Source organism: Ambystoma mexicanum, chromosome 2p, assembly GCF_040938575.1.
Source record: "Ambystoma mexicanum isolate Mex_15411 chromosome 2p, UKY_AmexF1_1, whole genome shotgun sequence".
Lineage (NCBI taxonomy): Eukaryota > Metazoa > Chordata > Amphibia > Caudata > Ambystomatidae > Ambystoma > Ambystoma mexicanum.
In genome coordinates, this window is record NC_090923.1 from 822,002,920 (window position 1) to 822,021,600 (window position 18,681).

At 45.1% G+C, this 18,681-nt stretch overlaps 1 protein-coding gene across 4 annotated transcripts in view; it reads left to right on the top strand.

Moving 5' to 3' along the window:
• Positions 1-18,681, top strand: part of LTBP4 (latent transforming growth factor beta binding protein 4) — a 1,283,510-nt gene that overhangs the window by 1,067,351 nt on the left and 197,478 nt on the right. For all 4 annotated transcript variants that reach the window (XM_069644515.1, XM_069644518.1, XM_069644516.1 and 1 more), the window contains one exon: positions 12,756-12,881. In XM_069644515.1, coding sequence (XP_069500616.1) covers positions 12,756-12,881 — 126 coding nt within the window. The remainder of the gene's footprint in view (positions 1-12,755; positions 12,882-18,681) is intronic.

Here is an 18,681-nt window from a genome sequence, read left to right on the forward strand (position 1 = left end):
TCTTGTAGATAATCTGCAAGGTAAAGGAAGAGTATAGTTAATTAACTGAGTGATCCCTGGCATGGGGCACATGATGCCACGAGGAAAAGTGGCGCTTCTAAAATAAATACTTACTTGGATGGGCAATTGGCACTAGGCATTTCGGAGAAAGCCAGTGTTCAGTGGAGTAAGACCTCTTACAGAGGGAACGGTGAAGCAAACCTTAAACTGCAGGGGTAAGAGCCGGTAAGCTCGCTCAGCAGGTTGAATGCTTGGTGCTGTGATATGTGTTTGATCTGCAGGTTGCAGGTTCAAATCCCGGTATGGTTGACTCAGCCTTTCATCCTTCTGAGGTCGGTAAAGTGAGTACCTATTTTGATTGGGTAATAATAATGCATGGAAATATGTTCTCTGTAAAGCGCTTTGGCTAAAAGCTATATATAAATGATAGGTTATTACACGTTTTTAAGAGTCACATTCTAGAGGCCAAATAAAGTCTAGGTTCTCTTTTCGCTCTGACATTTTTAGGCCTCTTGTTTCATTAATGTACCTATTGTGAATGACATAAGGTGATAACGTATTGGGGTTTGCTTATCCCTGCGGACACGCTATATGAATGGAACAGTAGGTGCATATGCAGGGTCTGTCAAGCATGGACCAACCAATGATGCATAGTGATTTTGGCTAATGATCCTCATTATATAATTTGCTATATGGATTACAGGATCCATATCCGAATACCCAGGTTTTTCTGTGGTGACAGCTTTAAACATAAAACCACTCCAGCAAGGGCCATTATGACAAGCAATACCATGAAAATAATGACCTTTTCATCTGCAGGAAGTGCAGAGTATTCCCTCAAAATCAATAGGGCATGTGTGAGAAGGTTTGAGCACCTCTTGTCACATTCCTTGCCCACAGCCGTACATAACTTTCCTAGTTGCCAACACAAAACCTCAAAGGCACAGGTATTATCCAAGATGAACTGACTTAAAAAAGCCAGTGGAACAGAGCCTTGGAAATGTAAGTATTGAGGCAAACAGGGAGTGGGGGGTGGGAGAGGTCATCTTCCAAATTGTGTGAATTTCGCAACCGGGAAGCAGGAACGTTTACAATTAAGTGCAACGGTTCCCCTCTGTGCAATTATTTACATTTTCAATATGAAAACTGTGGGGAATTCGCTTTCACATTTCACTTTCCCACTTGGGTTGGCATCTACAATGAATTCCTTTGGAATCCGCCTGAAAATCACATGCTAGCGGTAATGCTGTCCGATGTTCGAGGCAGACGGGTGAAGAGAGGGTCCTTGGAATGCCCCTCCTCACACCCATGAACATGACGGCCCGAAGAGTTAAAAAAGTACAAAGACACTCATTATTCGGGCAGCCTCCAGGAGGACCAGTGACTGATACATATGCAGAGAGATATTCTCTTAGACAGCCATTCAAACCCTATCCTATCAATATATTTATGGATAAAGGTGCTTCAACATTGGTCATGGACCCAAATGCCTCGATAGATGATGTTGACCAATGCTGAGAAACCACTGTGCAGACGACATTAATGACACCATGATGTAGCCACGTTAGTCACGAAGTACACTCGCAGTCAAGCACAAAGTTACACAAACCCACACGTGAACACATGAAGAACATGCTTACACAGTTCTGTAGATAGAGGACAGATACATATATATACTGTGAAAACCTTTTATTATTTTCCTCAACTAACCTTATAGAACTACAAGATCACATAGGGAACCTAGAAGGATCAAATATGACTAACCTAGGGAAAATATAGCATGGTGTAGATATATAGAAATCACAGTATAAGAATAACGAGGATCACATACGGCCATAAGCCGCAGGACGAGAGACAAGGGAAAGCAGAACCAGGCTGAGCAGAACAGCAGGCCCCTGGTTCGCAGCCAAGGTCAGAGACAAGCAGCACATTCCAGACCTAAAACAACAAGGGGCCATCTGCAGAAAAACAGACTAAAACCTCATAAATTGCAGACCAGAAGAGCCCGATTTGGTGGCCCTCAACCATGTTATGCAGCCGAGTTAGACAATGGTTATTCACCCATGGTGGGACGAAAAACAGTTCTTAGCAACACAGACATGAAGTGACACCTGAACTTGTTAATAACGTGGAGGGCACTCTCACAGGAAAAAGTGGTACTGCTAACAGATACATTGGGAACACATAGTCATTCTCATCACCTTGAAGAGGTGCACAGAACGCTGAGAACAGAGCTGGGTCCCAGGCCTGGGGAGACCGGTCCAGCCAATCAGGGGACAGAAATCCAGGGGTGGATGGCAGGGGGCATGGGCCAATGTAATCCTGAGACCCTGCAACAAGATAATAGATTGTATCTTGGGGGAGGGGCAGGTTAGCCACCTGACATGAGAGGGCCAATTAACTAAGATCCATAGGGGCAATCTATATGGTACACCACTCTGATCACCCAATCAGAAAGTGGGATAGGTTTTTTGGGGAAGGGCCCATGTTGTGACGCTACTGTGCAACAAAACGGCCCAACACGGGTTTGAGAGTGGTGACTGTGGAGATTTTTTAATGTCCTGCATGATCCCTGTTGGTTTTTGTAATAAACAACAGTTGTAACCTGCCCTTGGCTGAGTCTTCCATTTGTTACTGGGGGAGGATTGTTGGGCCATGGGAGCTGAACGGGTAAGCTCGTAGTAACACCAGACCTCTGGCATACCATGCCAAGCCAACACGGTGAAGCTGGCTGGTATGCTAAGTTTGCTCCTCCTTATCAATGCTCCCACAGTTCATGCTTGCGGGAGACATTTACAAAGGATCCCTCTGGAACCTGTTCACTGTTGGCAGAAGCTAAAATCAGGTGGAGTCTAGAGGAATCCAATGGCTTTTTGATAGCATGAAAATGTCACGCTGTCGAAAACCCAATCAGTTTTTTCAGGCAGAGCAGGAGGAATGCAATGTGGACACAGTAAGCCTGTTATGTGTGCCCACTCCACCATAAACAAGCATCAACAATGCCAACAGTTTTTGCTTTTGTGTAAGCATGGGAAAGGCATAAATGCATAATACTTATACACACAACAAAACTGTAGGCTTTGCCAATGCTTGTTTTTAACAGGACTTGAGAAAAGGACACGCATAATGCTTATAAAATGAGTGGCTGAATGCAGACGTGGTTAAGACATTTTCATTACACCAGAAACATGGTTACAGCTCAAATGATATCATTAACTCCTAAAACTGCTTTGAAAAAACATTGGCAGGTACTTTCACCACCATGTTTGATGTTAAGGCTTGATAACGCTAGCTCAAAAAAGATCACAGGCGCATGTGTTCTGTGCAGGGAGGGGCAGCATGTTGGGGGGAATGGCCAGAAGGATTAGCATGGCCATGGGAAGTCAATGGGTGGGAAACAACGAAACAACTTGTACAAGCTTAGTTTCCCTACTCTAATGCAAAAGTTCCAGCTTATAGCTGGTGCTTTGGTGCCACCTAATCGGCAACACAATAAAATCACCCAGATTACAAAGAGGGGTGTTAAATCTGGCATCGGTTTTCACACCTGTTTTTGCACTCCAGGGGTCTTGATAATACGCTCCTTGTAGTTAAACATACACATTCAGAAAGAGATGTATTCCCACGAACACAAATTGGCTACATTTATTGTATTTAGTTATTTAAATAGCGCTCTTTCCCCATTTGTATGGCCTCAATGTGTTTTTTTCATGGTTGGAACGCCCTTGGTGACCGTAGTCAATGTGTCAAGGAAAGTTCTAGACTTTTTTTTGTTTTAGGAGATGGGTGTGTGCATTTTTGCCGGTCAAGGCTTGGGTGGCTGGCTAGGCTCGACTAAGCAGCCCAATGGTCCAGGCACGTGAGAGGGCACTGATGGAGGTTGCGATAGAAAGCTATTGTTGAGGGATTCGATGTGTGGCCAGCTATACCGAATATATTTTCGTGGGTAGTCACCGTATGCTAGTGGCAGAGGCGTTGAGGTACGTCTGGTGTTTCAGTGTGTATGGTTATGTGCGCTGCTAGACCGGAAAGCATAGCCGTAGCTGCGTTCTATGGTGCTTGGGTGCTTGGTCGTGCCTGCGGCCTGTGTCATCAGATGCGGTGTAGGTATACGTAGGTATACATAACGGAGGTCTTCAGGGGATATACTTACCAGCTATAGGTACATATAGAAACACACCTAATTATTAGACAGGCAGCAAATCAGCATCTTGCACAGTAATAGTTGCACATCCAATGGGGTTCTACACATGCCCTATTCACCAACCAATTACGGCATTGGTGCCATGTCTATGGGCACAAGCTGCACCTCACCGGTGAGGAACTGGCGTGTCTGGAGTCGCTTGTGGTCTGGTCAAGAACCAATTTGCCTACGGTCTTTTTCCATCTTCAATGACGTGCAGGCTGAAAGAGACGTTCTGGAGTATATCCAAGAGCAATGTCCTTACTCTTCAGTTCTGAAAAAGTCACCCTGAGTAGAATGGCTATTAACAAACATAGGCCCTGAGCCTGGTGCACCTAGAGTCCTAAGCTACACTTCACTGGTGACGCCCAATGAGTATGCACATGCCTGGGGTCTCATGCAGAAGGGATGCAACCTAACATTTCTAACTTGCATCAGTCTTCACCTATCTGTAGTAGCATGGCAGGCTGAAAAACGATGGCCAGGAGGATTGCCAGGAGCAATGCCTGTGGTTATGATTAACTAAGAACATTCCAGTCCTCACTGTTCATTTTTGAAAAAGAAATCAGAAGCAGAACCCAGCTAAATATTCTATAATAAGGAAATCTCCAGCCCTCTACTGCTCCATGGCAACCAGAGATGTCATTACTGTACCTATATGCCTTGTCCCGGTGAAAGGCAAGTGCATGAAATTGGCGGAAATGCCACGCCCTTTGTTGCTCAGACCTGAAACGACCTCCAAGCTCCGCCTGTTGACGGGAACAGCTTTTCTCTGGAATAGGTCAGCCTAGAGTGTGTTGGGAACAGCCTGTAACTTGAGTTGTGTTTTGAAACACTGGGTCAGAGGGCTCGAGCTGCCGTTCCCTTGGGGCCAGCAATTCGACGCAGCCTCTTTGTGGCGGGGCGCAGCCAGGGAGGGTAATGCTTGGGCAGTTTGTGCGCAGCGAGATAAAAGGCGCATCCTTGGTCCCTTCCCTCGGTGGGAACATGAGCATGAAAGGGGTTTAATGTGCACTGGCCCTCGTAAAACAGCCCTTGGAGGGCTCTGAGGGAGTCGGCGCAATTCTCACGCCCACTCAGGGAGGAGAACTGCTACGTTCTTGAGATTTTGGTTCAGTGTTTCACATGTGCTCTGATTCTTTCCACTTTTCTCACACATCTGTTGAATTGACGTATTGGTAAATCTTAGCTCACTTTTTACAGAAAACTTCTAACAGGCATATTCCCTTTGCCTGGTGGCTTCGGCGCGTGCCCATGGTGCAATAGGGCAATGCCCAAAGTGCTGGCCCAACAGACCAATCTTGTGGGCCAACGTGGCCCACTTTAATGGCTTAGGGCACCGCGCAGCTGGCAGTTTTAACCCATTGTGCTGTAAACTGCAGTTTCCCGCAAATCCTCTTAAAAATGTACCGCTGGTGTACTCCTCAGTTTGTTCAGAAAAGTCAAAATATAGGGTTGGTGAATGTAACCCATATTTTTCTGTTCGCTTGCATTATTCTTTGTTCCAGTCAGAACCTGACATGAGTGGACATGATATGATATGATATTTATAACGCGCCTATAAACCAGTGTTTCAAGGCGCGAGGAGGCAAGGGAGTGGGAACAGAGTGAAGTCAGAGACAACGATCTCCCTAGACCAGGTGACATTGAGAGCACACAAGTGCAGGGGAAGGGGAAAAGTGCAGGGGGGAACAACAGTAAAATCAATAGAATAACTGAAGCAATAAGTAAAAGTGCGGCCAGCTGGTGGCAAGTGCAAGGGTAAGTGCAAACATCAGGAGTCAAGTTCTGGTAGGGGGCTGTAGGGATACAGAAACAGTCCCCAAGTGTGGGAGATGCCAGGGAGGCAGTGCAGGGGTGCAACTGGCAGGGGAGGTAACCTGGGCCCGAGATCAGTGGGTAGCCAGGAGACCAGTGCAGTTTCAGTCATTTTAGTTACTTTTCATCATGGTGCCCAGTGTGTTCTCTGTGAGGTCCTGAAATCCAGCAATCCATTTTAAGAAGGTTGAAACTTACCAGTCTCTTTTCTCCTTCCATTGTTGCCTCCTCCTTGCGAGATCACACACCTGTCCGACATGAAAGAAGGCGGTACGAGACTTCGCCCGAGGGCGGGATAGCTTGCACGGGGGAGAAGCTCAGGGTCTGCAGGAGGGTAAGGGAGTGTGAAGCATTCAGGATTAATGTAGACCATTCAGGAGAGAGGTGGGGAAGATGAAGAGAAGGAAGGAGGACGGAGCTGGAGCATGGAGATTACTAAGATATGTCACGTGCGATGGTTACATCCCTTTCTTGTACATAAGGGTGTGCAGAACTGCAAGACGTATTCTTGGTCTCAAGCCCAGGGACTGCTAGCATCAAGTTCAAGACCCACTGCATAGTCCACAATGCTTTCTGGGGCCGGGGCACACTCTTTCTTCAATGCTCTCCTTCTAAGAGCCCTCTGCTCGTCTTCCTCCAACTCTTTGCGGGTGAAGCATTTTTCTAAGCAGAGATTTGGGGGTAGATCTTTATCCTCTGCAGGTGCTTCCCTCTGGAACAGCCTCACTGCCTCTCTCTGCCTTGAGCCTCAGCAATTTAAGTTCCAAAAAACGTCCCAAGACCTTCCTCTTCACTTCCTCCTTCTCTCTCCCTCTCCCCTGCAACTCTCCTCTCTTTTTCTCTCTTGCCTCACTCTGTTCAGTTTTTACTGACTGGTCACCTGGTTCACCTTCGGAGCCTCACAGGTCTCAGGCTCCCCCACCAGTCTTTGCACGTGCCTCTGGGACTCTGCACTATGTTCAGACTACTGCACATGCAGCATACTTTCCTTGAGAGGTGTAACCTCTCTGCACTTAACCCAGGGCCCTGCTGGACTGGGTGCACTTACAACCCCCTTCCTTGCACCTCTGTGAGTACACTTGAATAACCTGAATTTACTAGGACTAGTAAGTTCTGTCTTGTCACCTCTTGCCTTCCCTCCTTAGCTTGGCTGCACCTGTAACACTTCATGCACTTTCACTAGGAGAAATGCCATCAGGCGTAGGACACTAGTTACATTTTGTTAGATCATTGGGAAACTTCAAGGCATAAGGATGACTACTGTATTCCCTTGCTCCCTTCCCACCCTGAAGCGCTTTGAAGCACTTCACTTGTGTAAAAGCGCTGTACAAATAAACAATAAATAAATTAAATAATATGCCATGCTGGAGAGAAGCTAGGTTGGTGTATTCTGGTGGGGCCATTTGCTCAGCCACTCATGACCATAATATGCCATGCTGGAGAGAAGCCAGGGTGATGTATTCTGGTGGGGCCATTTGATCAGCCTCTCATGACCATAATATGCTATGCTGGAGGTAAACCAGGATGGTGTATTCAGGTGGGGCCAATTGCTCAGCCACTCATGACCATAATATGCCATGCCGGAGAGAAGCGAGGGTGGTGTATTCTGGTGGGGGCATTTGCTCAGCCACTCATGACCACAATATGCCATGCTGGAGAGAAGCCAGAGTGGTGTATTCTGGATAAACCATTTGCACAGCCACCCATGACCATAATATGCCAGGCCAGAGAGAAACCAGGGGGGTGTATTCTGGCGGGGCCATTTGCACAGCCACTCATGACCATTACATGCCATGCTGGAGAGAAGCCAGGGTGATGTATTCTGGTGGGGCCATTTGCTCAGCCACTCTTGACCATAATATGCCATGCCGGAGAGAAACCAGGGTGGTGTATTCTGGCAGGGTCATTTGCACAGCCACTCATGACCATTATATGCCATGCTGGAGAGAAGCCAGGGTGATGTATTCTGGTGGGGCCATTTGCTCAGCCACTCTTGACCATAATATGCCACGCCGGAGAGAAACCAGGGTGGTGTATTCTGGCGGGGTCATTTGCACAGCCACTCATGACCATAATATGCCATGCTGTAGAGAAGTTGTGTATTCTGGTGGAGATCACATACCGTGCTCGAAACCTGCCTCATCCGCAGTGGTCTTCGATCCAGCAGCAGTTAGTAGTCTTGATTGTTGATGCCATCCATGTAGGGTTGTGGTTGCTGCCTGGCAGTTCACCCAAACTGTGGTATTGAAGTTATCAGCCACACGGGGAGAGCACCTGACTAGGTGGGCACCCTTAAGGACTCAAGGAAAGACCCCCACTGGACCTGTCAAACCTCTCCCATCACTGTTGAAAGCCTTCAAACCTCTCTGGCCTTTTAGAAAAAGGCAGTGACCCTGCTTTGCTTGAGGAAATTCGATCTGTTGCCAGTAAGAAGCTTTGGTGTGTTTTGTAAGTACCTTTTTCTGAATAAACTCGATAACTCTTGAGCACATGGTTCCCGTGTGTGTACAGGCCCCTGAATTCAGTTTGTTTTTTGACTCCGCTGTTGTGTTTGTTTGTTTGTTTGTTTGTTTGTTTGTTTGTTTTATTATTTATAATGCGCTAGCATACCCTAGGGTAACAGGGCACAGCAGTTACATGAATATGCAAAGCTTGGTTACAACAGCGTTATATTTACATACAGGTATTAAATACAAGGTATATACAGAATAGGTCCTGTTACAGACAGAAGGTACAAGAGCAAAATATAAATGATACATATAGCTTGTTTACAGCAGCAATAAATATACAATTGGAAGTGATAGTAGGGTGAGTGTGTGCAGAAGTACAGTAGGGTGGAGGGGGGGCTGACTCCTCACAGTGAAACCTGGCTGCTTACTGCATTTAGTGATCATTCGCTTTCAGCCACAGGATAGTGTTCGTCCTGAAGTTTTGGTAGGGGTGGTCAGTTCTCAGTGTGGGAGGTAAGGAGTTCCATAATTTGGCTGCTTTCACCGGGAAGCTATTGCCACCGATAGTGGAACGATTGAAGTTAGGAATAGAGAGGCAATCTTTGTAAGCTGCTCTAGAGGATCTCAGGGAGGTCTGTCTGTGGAATCTGTCGATCAAGTAGATGGGTGCAGCGTTGTTGAGGGAATTGTGTGTGAGTAACAAGGTTTTTAGGAGAATTTTGTCGTTGGTAGGGAGCCAGTTGTTCTGTCGGCTACTCTCAGAGATGTGGTCTCTTTTAGAGATGCCTAATGCCGCTGTAAGGGCATTATTTTGTAAGGTTTGGATTTTTCTAATAGTGGCTTTGGTGGACCCTAGATAGAGGGCGTTGCAGTAGTCCAGGCGAGACAGGATGAGGGTTCTGGCCAAGGTCGTGCAACTAGAATCGGATAGAAAAAGCTTGGCTGTGCGATTTAATGTGCACATGTTGGCCGTGGAGGATGCTAGAGAATTAACCTGTTTGGCAAATGAGAGGTTTGCGTCTAGGTAAAAGCCCAGCGATTTTACCTCTTGTCCTACTTTGATGCTGTTGCCATCGATAATGAATGAGGAATAGTGGGGTCCTAGTTTTTTTAGGCTAGAGGTGGTGCCCAGGATGATGAGTTCGGTTTAATCATCATTTAGGCATAGTCCATGCGTGGCCATCCATGCCTGGATGATGATGTACACTCTATTTACCAAGGCCAAATCCATTTCATAATCGACAGAAAGTGGGAGTAGGATCTGGGTATCATCTGCATAACTATTGTAGGTGATACCGAGATGATCCAGATCATCGAAAAGGGGCTTGGTAAAAATGTTGTACAATGTCGACAAGACACAAGAACCCTGGGGCACGCCACAGGTGATTGGTATAGGGTCAGCAGCTGCTGTAGGCGAAAAGACCCTCATGGTTCTACCATTTAGGGAAGATCTAATCCGGGTAATTGCTTCCTCAGAGAAGTGGGAAGCTGTGTTAAGGTGGTTGCATAGAATAGTATGGTCGACCAAGTCGAATGCCGCCGAGAGGTCAAGGAGGAGGAGAAGGGCAGCTTTGCCGGTGTCTCTTAGCTCATCGACTTGGGTATTAAGGTCGATGAGTGCTGTCTCAGTTCCGTGTTGAGGACGGAAGCCTGATTGTCTGACTCCTAACAGGTGGTGTACTTCCAAATATTTCTGGATTTGTACATAAGCAACCTTGTCCAGAATCTTTAGGAGAAAAGGAACTGTCGTGATTGGTCTGTAACTGGTCGGAGTGGATGGGTCGAGAGTGGGTTTTTTTAAGAGTGGAAGACCCAGGATTGTTTAAGATTAGTAGGGATGATGCCAGTGGAAAAGGACGTGTTGATAAGCTTCGTGTTGAAAGGAGCGAGGTCTCTGGCAGCATCCTTGATAAACTGCGCGGGGCAGAGATCGCCATGACAATTAGACGGTTTCAGTGACAGAATGATTCTTTCCACTTCAAGAATGGAGACTTCAGTGAAGTTAAATCGGGTAGACTCATTCGCTGTGATACTCTCAGTTATTTTAGATGGGAGAGAGTTGTTTAGGGAGGCTCTTTTACTGGAGATTTTATTTTGTAAGGTGGAGATTTTGTTGGCTAGTGCGTTTTGGATATCTGAGCACCATTTTTTATCTTCAATACATGTGCCAGGTGGTGCTATGGGGGTCTCTATTTCTTTGAAGATAGAGAATAGTTCCTTCATATTGGATTTGGCTTGGGATATGTGTGAGTCAAAGGAGGTTAGTTTTGCTAGGCATATTTCTCTTGTATAGAGGGCTGAGAGTTTAGTGAGTTTGAGTTTGTTGGCTGCAGAGGGTAGTTTTTTCCAGGCGGCCTCACAGTTTTTTAGGAAGGGCGTAAACCATTTATTGAGATGAGTTTAAGGCTTACTTGGTCTAAGTGTTAGGGGGGCAATCAAGTCCTATGAGGGGGACATGATTTTATTATATTCCTCGACCAAGGTCTCAGGGTCCGTGTTGTCTGGGAGTGGGTTGAGGGTAGGGAGTAAGGTCGGGATAAGTCTCTCCGCAGTAATACTCTTTTTATTTCTGGTTAGCATGGGTGGAGCCCTGATGGCTGGTGGGGGTGGGGGTCTATTAGTAGAAAGCATGAATGACACAAGGTGGTGGTCAGTCCAGGCTAGTGGTGAGATAGAGAGGATGTTGGCTTGGCAGTTGTAGTCTGCCACCCAGTCAAGTATTCTACCTTTGTCATGGGTAGGTGCGTTACGTCTTTGAGTGAAGCCTATTTCTGATAGGGTGTTGAGTGTGGTGAGGACGAGCTGGTCTGATGGGTCATTAAAACCCATATTGAGTTCCCCAAGTATAAGTACTTGTGTAGAATGAATGCTCCAGATTGTGAGAATAGCGACGCAGGTCCAAGAAACAGCTGCTGTGTTTATTCCCATTTGAAAGTGTTGTCAAGGATGAACCTACAAAGTGCCAATTCAGCATCGTGTATCGCTGCCTGACGCTGATACAGTTGACCAAACTATTGGCTCAATTGTATCTGAGCCGCCTGGCACTTTTGTAAGTTCATCCTTGACTTGCGTGTCAGCATGGCATAACATTGTTTCTGTGTTATTATAGGGGCAATCCTTTATCACGAGTTCGCCAGTGTGGTAAAAACGTGGCACTAATACATTTAACAAAATGTTTTCTGGTTGGAATGGAATTGCTGCCATTTTTACTGACTGTGAAGTAGAGGATTTACCTCCTGCCTAATTTTGGGGGTAAATCCGCTACTTGAAGTCCAAATATCAGTTGATTTACGATGCAGAATGCTGGTGGTAAATATGCCACAATCCCCATGGAGTACTGTAGACTTCAAAAATGGGGATTTACATCACCCACCGCCATTCAGAATACCATGGTAAAGCCACAAGGCCAAGTGGGGGTAACGGTAAATTATTCAGTTAGTAGTTGACTCTCTGGCCAAGACCAGAAGGAACATGTATACTCTCCCCACTGACATCCTGAGGTGTCCACTATCCTTCCAGCAGCAGGAAACTCTGGAGAACATTTAAATTAGCACACTCAACAGGGCTATTATCATGGATCAAGCCCCCTCTGTAAAACATGTTTGTCTTTGAAAAAAATACATAGCCACAGAAATAACTATAGCTGGCGAATTACTTTTTAAATTATTGCAAATTAAAATCTTTTATTATTTCATCACCCATGATTGCCTACATGTGTTTCACTCCAAATGGGGCCTAACACATAGAATTAACATATAACAACAACTATGCAGAAATGTAATTTATAAGCTTTGAAAATAATGTGGTTTAAAGCACATTGTACTAATATCAACTTAAATTCCAAACTGCAGCGAATTGAGTTTGAAGTGGGCGGATACCTTGTCTTTTTATCCGTGCAAAAGTGATGTCCAGCTCTCTGTGTGTTTTTCTTTGTTACTCATTTGTCATGTGACCTCCATCTGATGAAGAAGTCTCTGGGACTTGGAAAGCTAATGCATCTATCATCTGAGCAGGACACTTTCAGTTAGTCCAATAAAAGGTATCAAAACTGGGATTATAATTGATTTGAAAACGGGACTAACACGGCGCCAAAAACTTTCTTAACTTAATATTTTTTAATAAGGAAACGGCTAGCATATGTTATTCATAAAAAACAACTTACTGGGGTGAAGCAAAGCTCTGTTGACTGAAGCCCTTAAACTCAAATGTCTTTATTGCTGACTGAGGTCGTTGAGTAGAAAATGGTTATAAAGTAAGGTAAAAATGTAACCTGAACACTGATTGAGCTCATCTCCCTTCTTTAGATATTGATGAATGCCGACAGAGCCCACGCCCATGCGGATCGGGGCGTTGTGAAAACACAGCGGGCAGCTTCCGCTGCGTGTGTCCAGCAGGATTCAGACTCAACCTCCAGGAAGCCGAGTGTGTTGGTAAGAAGATACGTATGACCTCCCTCGCTATTGTAACTAAAGTGGGAGTGTGTGTTTGCGTGCTCTTGTTAGGCGGTCTGAGTACATCAGACTTCTACGTCAGTAGGTCAATACTCTTCCTAGAGGCCTGGGTGAACAGGAGTTTCACTGGAGGCAGTTCGGCTGCACATGTACAAGGAGGCTTAACACCAGTCTCCAGGCTCGAATTGATCATTTTGTTTGTTTTACAGTAAGCCACACACTGGGATCATGTAAGTCTAGGGAGATACAAAACCACTCCAAGACAGCGTCTTATTAACCCATCATGGAAAAACAAAGTCTAAGTCCTCCCACAGAAATCATCAGTTAACCTCGGACATTCCTCTAATTTTCACCAAGGTGGTTACTGGTGGGGTTCTTCTCCTCCAGTCCATGGATATTTTATTTATTTCTGTAAAGCATTACACTCAAGAAGGAGACTTCTTCAGACTGCTAAGTTGTGATGGTTGTGCAGGGGAGATCATAGTGTCTGTGGCGTGAGGCAGACGTGAAGATCTGCAGGCCCGAGCACTATAGGTGGATAGGTGTAAGAGTGTATAACTAGGGGTGTGGTAGCTGCCGCTCAAGTTGAAACATTTCTAAAGTGTAGAATGTTATTTTATTTGCAAAGTAGATACTCTGCAATGGTGGTGGAACTAATCACCAAGATCTGGCATGCAAGAAATATGAGTCATGCTCACACGCACAAAAGTAACAGGACTGTTTCTGAAATAAATCACAGAACTAATATAAACCCCATAATAAGGGGACATGTGTTTATTTACATGTATTAAAGGTAGGAGTCAAATTATCATAGTGTAGAAGTACCTAAAAATACTCAATGTCAAAATGAATACATTGGCAAAAGATGGAAACAATATTTATATCCATGGGAAACCACAACAAAAACTAAGCAGAAGTCCTAGAATAGGAGTGGCTAGTAGTACTGGATGAGACAGGACATTGCTCCTTGTATGAGACAGTCATTTCCTGATATTTTAACAAAAAAAGCATACAGCAATTCATGATTTCTGCATTTTTTGTGACACATTGGTGAATTTAGATACATCCAGTATTACATACATTGTGGTGAGGTTAAACAAACAAAAACACAACAAAGGTTAGGTACGTTCTGCTAGAAAACATAGTAACGTAACTATGCACATGTCATTTCATTAGGCATGTACAAAGTGTAAACTCTAGGTCCAATGTTACAAGAAAGTATGGGCCTGTTTGTTTGTTTGCAAATAGAACAGAACCTTGTTGTTAAATGTTACACATTAAATGGGTAGTGGCCAATCCAGATCTGCAGGCCCGAGCACTATGGGTGGATAGGTGCAAGAGAGCTACAGAGGGTGGCGGGGAGATTGGGGATCTCCTCTTACTATGAATACTCTGGCTGGCATGTTTTTGGAGGCCAATTTTCACAAAGCATATAGGGATCAGACGTGTCATAGATATGGAATAGGTCTCCCCAACATGTCTTTTTTTGGTATATAAAGAAAAACAAAATTCGAGGAGCCAGAACATGCATAAAAGTAACTGTGGTAGTGGTGAGGATATTTGTGCCTAAACCATTCGTCAATGTTTCCCAGGAAGGTTCAAGAAAAGTAAAAAGCAAACATTATTTCCGTTCTGTTAAAGGTAGTTCCACGTCTTTTCCACAGGCGTTAACGCTCAGAACGAAATGTAGGAGTGTGATTTGGAAATGTAATATATACCGCCCGTGTTGCCTTAAATAGAAGTAAACTTTGCATGGTGCATGTGATTTCGCTGCACCTAGAAATCAATGTTCAGCTAGTGGTCTCCCATGAACCATCATGCTCTCCACATATTCGAGGACTGGAGTTTGTATATACAATTAAACTTTTCCTACAGTAGGATTGGAGGTCTGTTAAGTGGGAGAAAAATAAAGGTTCACCAGAACAACGTTTTCGAGTGTGATGCAGTCATCAAGAACCATAGTCTTGGAGTTGGCAATTATGGAACCTAAAGTAATTTGTCCCCCAATAGAAAATACCTCAAAGGGGTATAATGAGGAACTCACCTAATCTGCGTGGTCCCTGAAAGTAACATTTTCCCTGTGTTGGACACACAACAAACCCTTGGTGCTCAGATGTCTCAAATCAAGCATACAGAGTTCCAAGAAAAAGGTCTCTAATGATCCTGCTGTTTCAGTCTGTAGCAGAGTCAGCAAGGAGATGACCAGAGGTGAGCAAATATTCAGGGCATTCTGAGCCCCCTGATTCGGTTCTGTCACAGGAAGCAGGTTTCAGAGAGGATCACCATTGATCTCAATACAGCCATTGTATTGCCCCCCATCTACTTTTGTACTTGGAAGTGTTTTGACAAGACTCAATAAGATATGTCTTTTAGGTAGACAGTGCTTACTAAAACGATGATACTGATACTTTGGATGTCAACACTGACACTCGATATTGGAGAATGGATCAATTAATTGTTCATAAGGTCCACCAATCAACGTGATGTTTATAACTACAAAGATGATCTGAGTACTTTTATCAAAGCAATCTGATCACACATTTTGGACATGTTTGGCTCAGACTGACCAATTTTCTTTGACCCTTGGATCTTATTTGCAGTTCTGTCTAGCCCTCTCTACCTAAACTTCCCTGGCCATATTCACTCTCCTCTTCTCCTGTTTAAAGCTCTCAGCATATACAACAATGAGGACAATACATAATTTTAGCCAAGATTACACTGTTTCTGGTTATGTATTCTTATATTAAACCGGCTATCTATACTCACAAATTATCATACCAGTTTGGCAAACATTTTGTATATTGCTTTGACACCACTTGGGTAAGTCCATTATTATGTTTACTCTCTCACCACTCCCAAATAGTTTTCCTCCATCTGTTCGCCTATGCCCCCCCGCCCAGTCCCCCAGCGAGCCTCCATCTCCCCTCTCCTCTTCATCTTCTACCTTTCACCCCTCCCCACACTTATCCACTCCCACAATCTCACCTGCTACAACAACGCTGATGACACTCAGATCATCTTCAAGATCCCCAACGCCCCGTTGTCACCCAACATGACAAGATCTTGCATCTTTCCTCTCAGACATAGACTTCTGGATGACGAACAACCACCTCGTCCTCAATCTTGGAAAAAACGAAATCCTAATCTGCTGCAAAACAGCTCTCCTTCCCCCAACCTAGCCCTTGACTGCCTTCCTTAGGACACCCACTCATTGCATCACCATCAGTCAAAACCCTAGGATGCACCTTGAGCTCAGACCTGACCCTCTCTCGCCACATCAATGCTGTCTCCAGATAATGCAATTTCTTCCTCTGCATGCCCAAGCAGATTTTTCCGTATCTCGCTTACCCCCATAGACTCTCTGCAATCATGGCCATCATCCTCTCTCACCTAGATTACTCTAATTACATCGATCTAGGCATGCCTGCCCCTCAACGCAGAAAGCGCCAATGGATCCAAAACTCTGCAGCGAGGCTTCTCCTTGTGCTCTCCCATTGCACTCTTCCATGCACTCAAAGTACTCCACTGACTGCCCATCAGCTGATGGGCCTCCTTCAAAGCCATGTGCATTACCCACCGTGCCATCCATAAGAAAAGCCCTGAATTCCTCCAAAGCAAACTCACATGCAAACACCCCACCCGAGTCCTAAGATCAGGATCAGCACGCCTCCTGGTAGTCGCCCTTTTCAAGTTCTCCAGACTAGGAGGACCATGCTTTTCCGTCCTTGCACCCACTTTATGGAACTCACTCTCCCTCACTCTCCATCTCAACCTGGCTGTTCCCACCCGCATCCTGCCCCCCTGCATCACCCCACACACCAGCACTGACCAGTAGACAGATCCCCTCTGCCCCCTCACACCTGCCACTGTGCCACAGCCCTCTCCTCCCCCCAGCAATGTAGCCAGGACTCAGGGTCTGGAGAAGTCAAGTACGCACCTTTATTTCAAGCAATGGATCAACTTGGTGGAGGATAATTAGTTGCAGTTGAATCATCATTAGAGTTTGGCATCGTATGTAACACTAATACATATGAGGGTGGGCATTCCTGCTGCAACTAGACATTTAAGCTGGGAATTGTATCGCATTTGAAGGACCGGGCGATAGGCAATTTATCACTCTAAGATCCACAAAGAGAGTGGGTATTTGTTGCACTTGGATCGTATGTGTGATTAAGCATTGCTCTTTGTACCTAGATGGAACCCAGGGGGCAGACAATGTTGAATGTGTAGCTCACCCATGTATTCCTTTTGCACTCCACACCTTCGTAACTTAGCTGAAGGCAAATCCTCAATGCTACACACATCTGCTCCCACATATAACTCAAACACTGTTGCACAAAAGCCCTGCCATAAGAATGAAGCTACCTTTCATGGCAAAACATTTGAACTGTAGCTACTCACATAACTATCCTCTCACACACACCCCTGCTTAGCTCCTAGTATACCTCCTTCCACCCATCCACATGCCATTCAGGCATGGGTAACTAGCAGGTTCTTGGCCACCCTCTCATAATTCTAATGGCCAAAATGCACACACGCATAATAGCACCTCCCAATTTTCCCACACTTTTGTACTTTGGTCCTTCTGAGAAAATTCAACCACCAACGCGTAGTGACCATAATTATGGTGAAAGGCACTATACAAATGCCAAAAATGAATGAATGGATGTGCTTACAACAGAATAAACTGTAATGAAATAGGTAAAGGTATAGCAATCCCTTACATGCCCAGCAAAATATCTGACTCGTCTTCACCTGCCCAGCAAAAGTACAGACTGCCTCCATATACCCAGTAAGGTATGTGGGGATCTACCCCACATGCCCAATGATAATTATGGCCAACCTCCATATATGCAGAAACATGAATGCATCCACATGTTGACTAACAGTTAATTTCTCCCCTGTGAAAGGTACAGGCACTTAAAATGTGTTTGTAGTCACATAGACCTCGTGATTTAGCGGTGGTCATTGGAGGTGAGGGGCTTCAACGTCTTTGTGCTTTTTATAATACCTTGGGTTCAGCAGTAATTCACTTAGGGCAATCCAGACGTGGAGCCCCTGCTCATTGTGCTTTGAGGGGCACAGCTCCACCTTACTGATGAGGCTCAACTCGGCTGAAGCATGTATCTGGGGTTGCTGTTGGTACTCGTGTTCAGAATGGAATTCCCCTATTTCAGATATTTAAAATTCTCCTCTTTAAAAGGCATACTAAGCTAAAATGTGGTTTTAAACCCTCTTGAGTGGGAACCTACCCACAAAACAGTTTATTTGGCTCTGTTCATTCTCAGTAGAGGGGCTATCACACATTTGCTAATGGTTAATGCCAGTCTACTTATTCCCAGCAAAAGTGAAGCTTTTCCACCTGACACTAGGCTGCATATGCAGCTTTCCACCAAATGCCAATAAACAGACATAGCCAATTTTCTGTGACCGTGTGAGGAATTCGACCATGCACACGGGGAGAGGGCACTCGACTGGGCTTTTTTGATTTTTTAATAATGAAAATGAATGTTGGGAGACCAACCTCTGAGAAATGTGTGTGGCCATTCTGCTCCCATTTCATCTGCTTCTTGCACAAAACACTTAGTCACATGTACTCCGAGAAGAGACAACCTACAGGCGCCATCTTCCTCTGTCAAATTCAGCTGTAATGTGACAGCCAAGGTTACATCAAAGCATCTCAAGAAGAGGAAAGGAACACCTTCCTCCAGCCATGGGAAGTCTAATTTGAATATCAAAGGCTCCATGGATCTGCTTTCCCTTTGTCTAATCTGGCTGG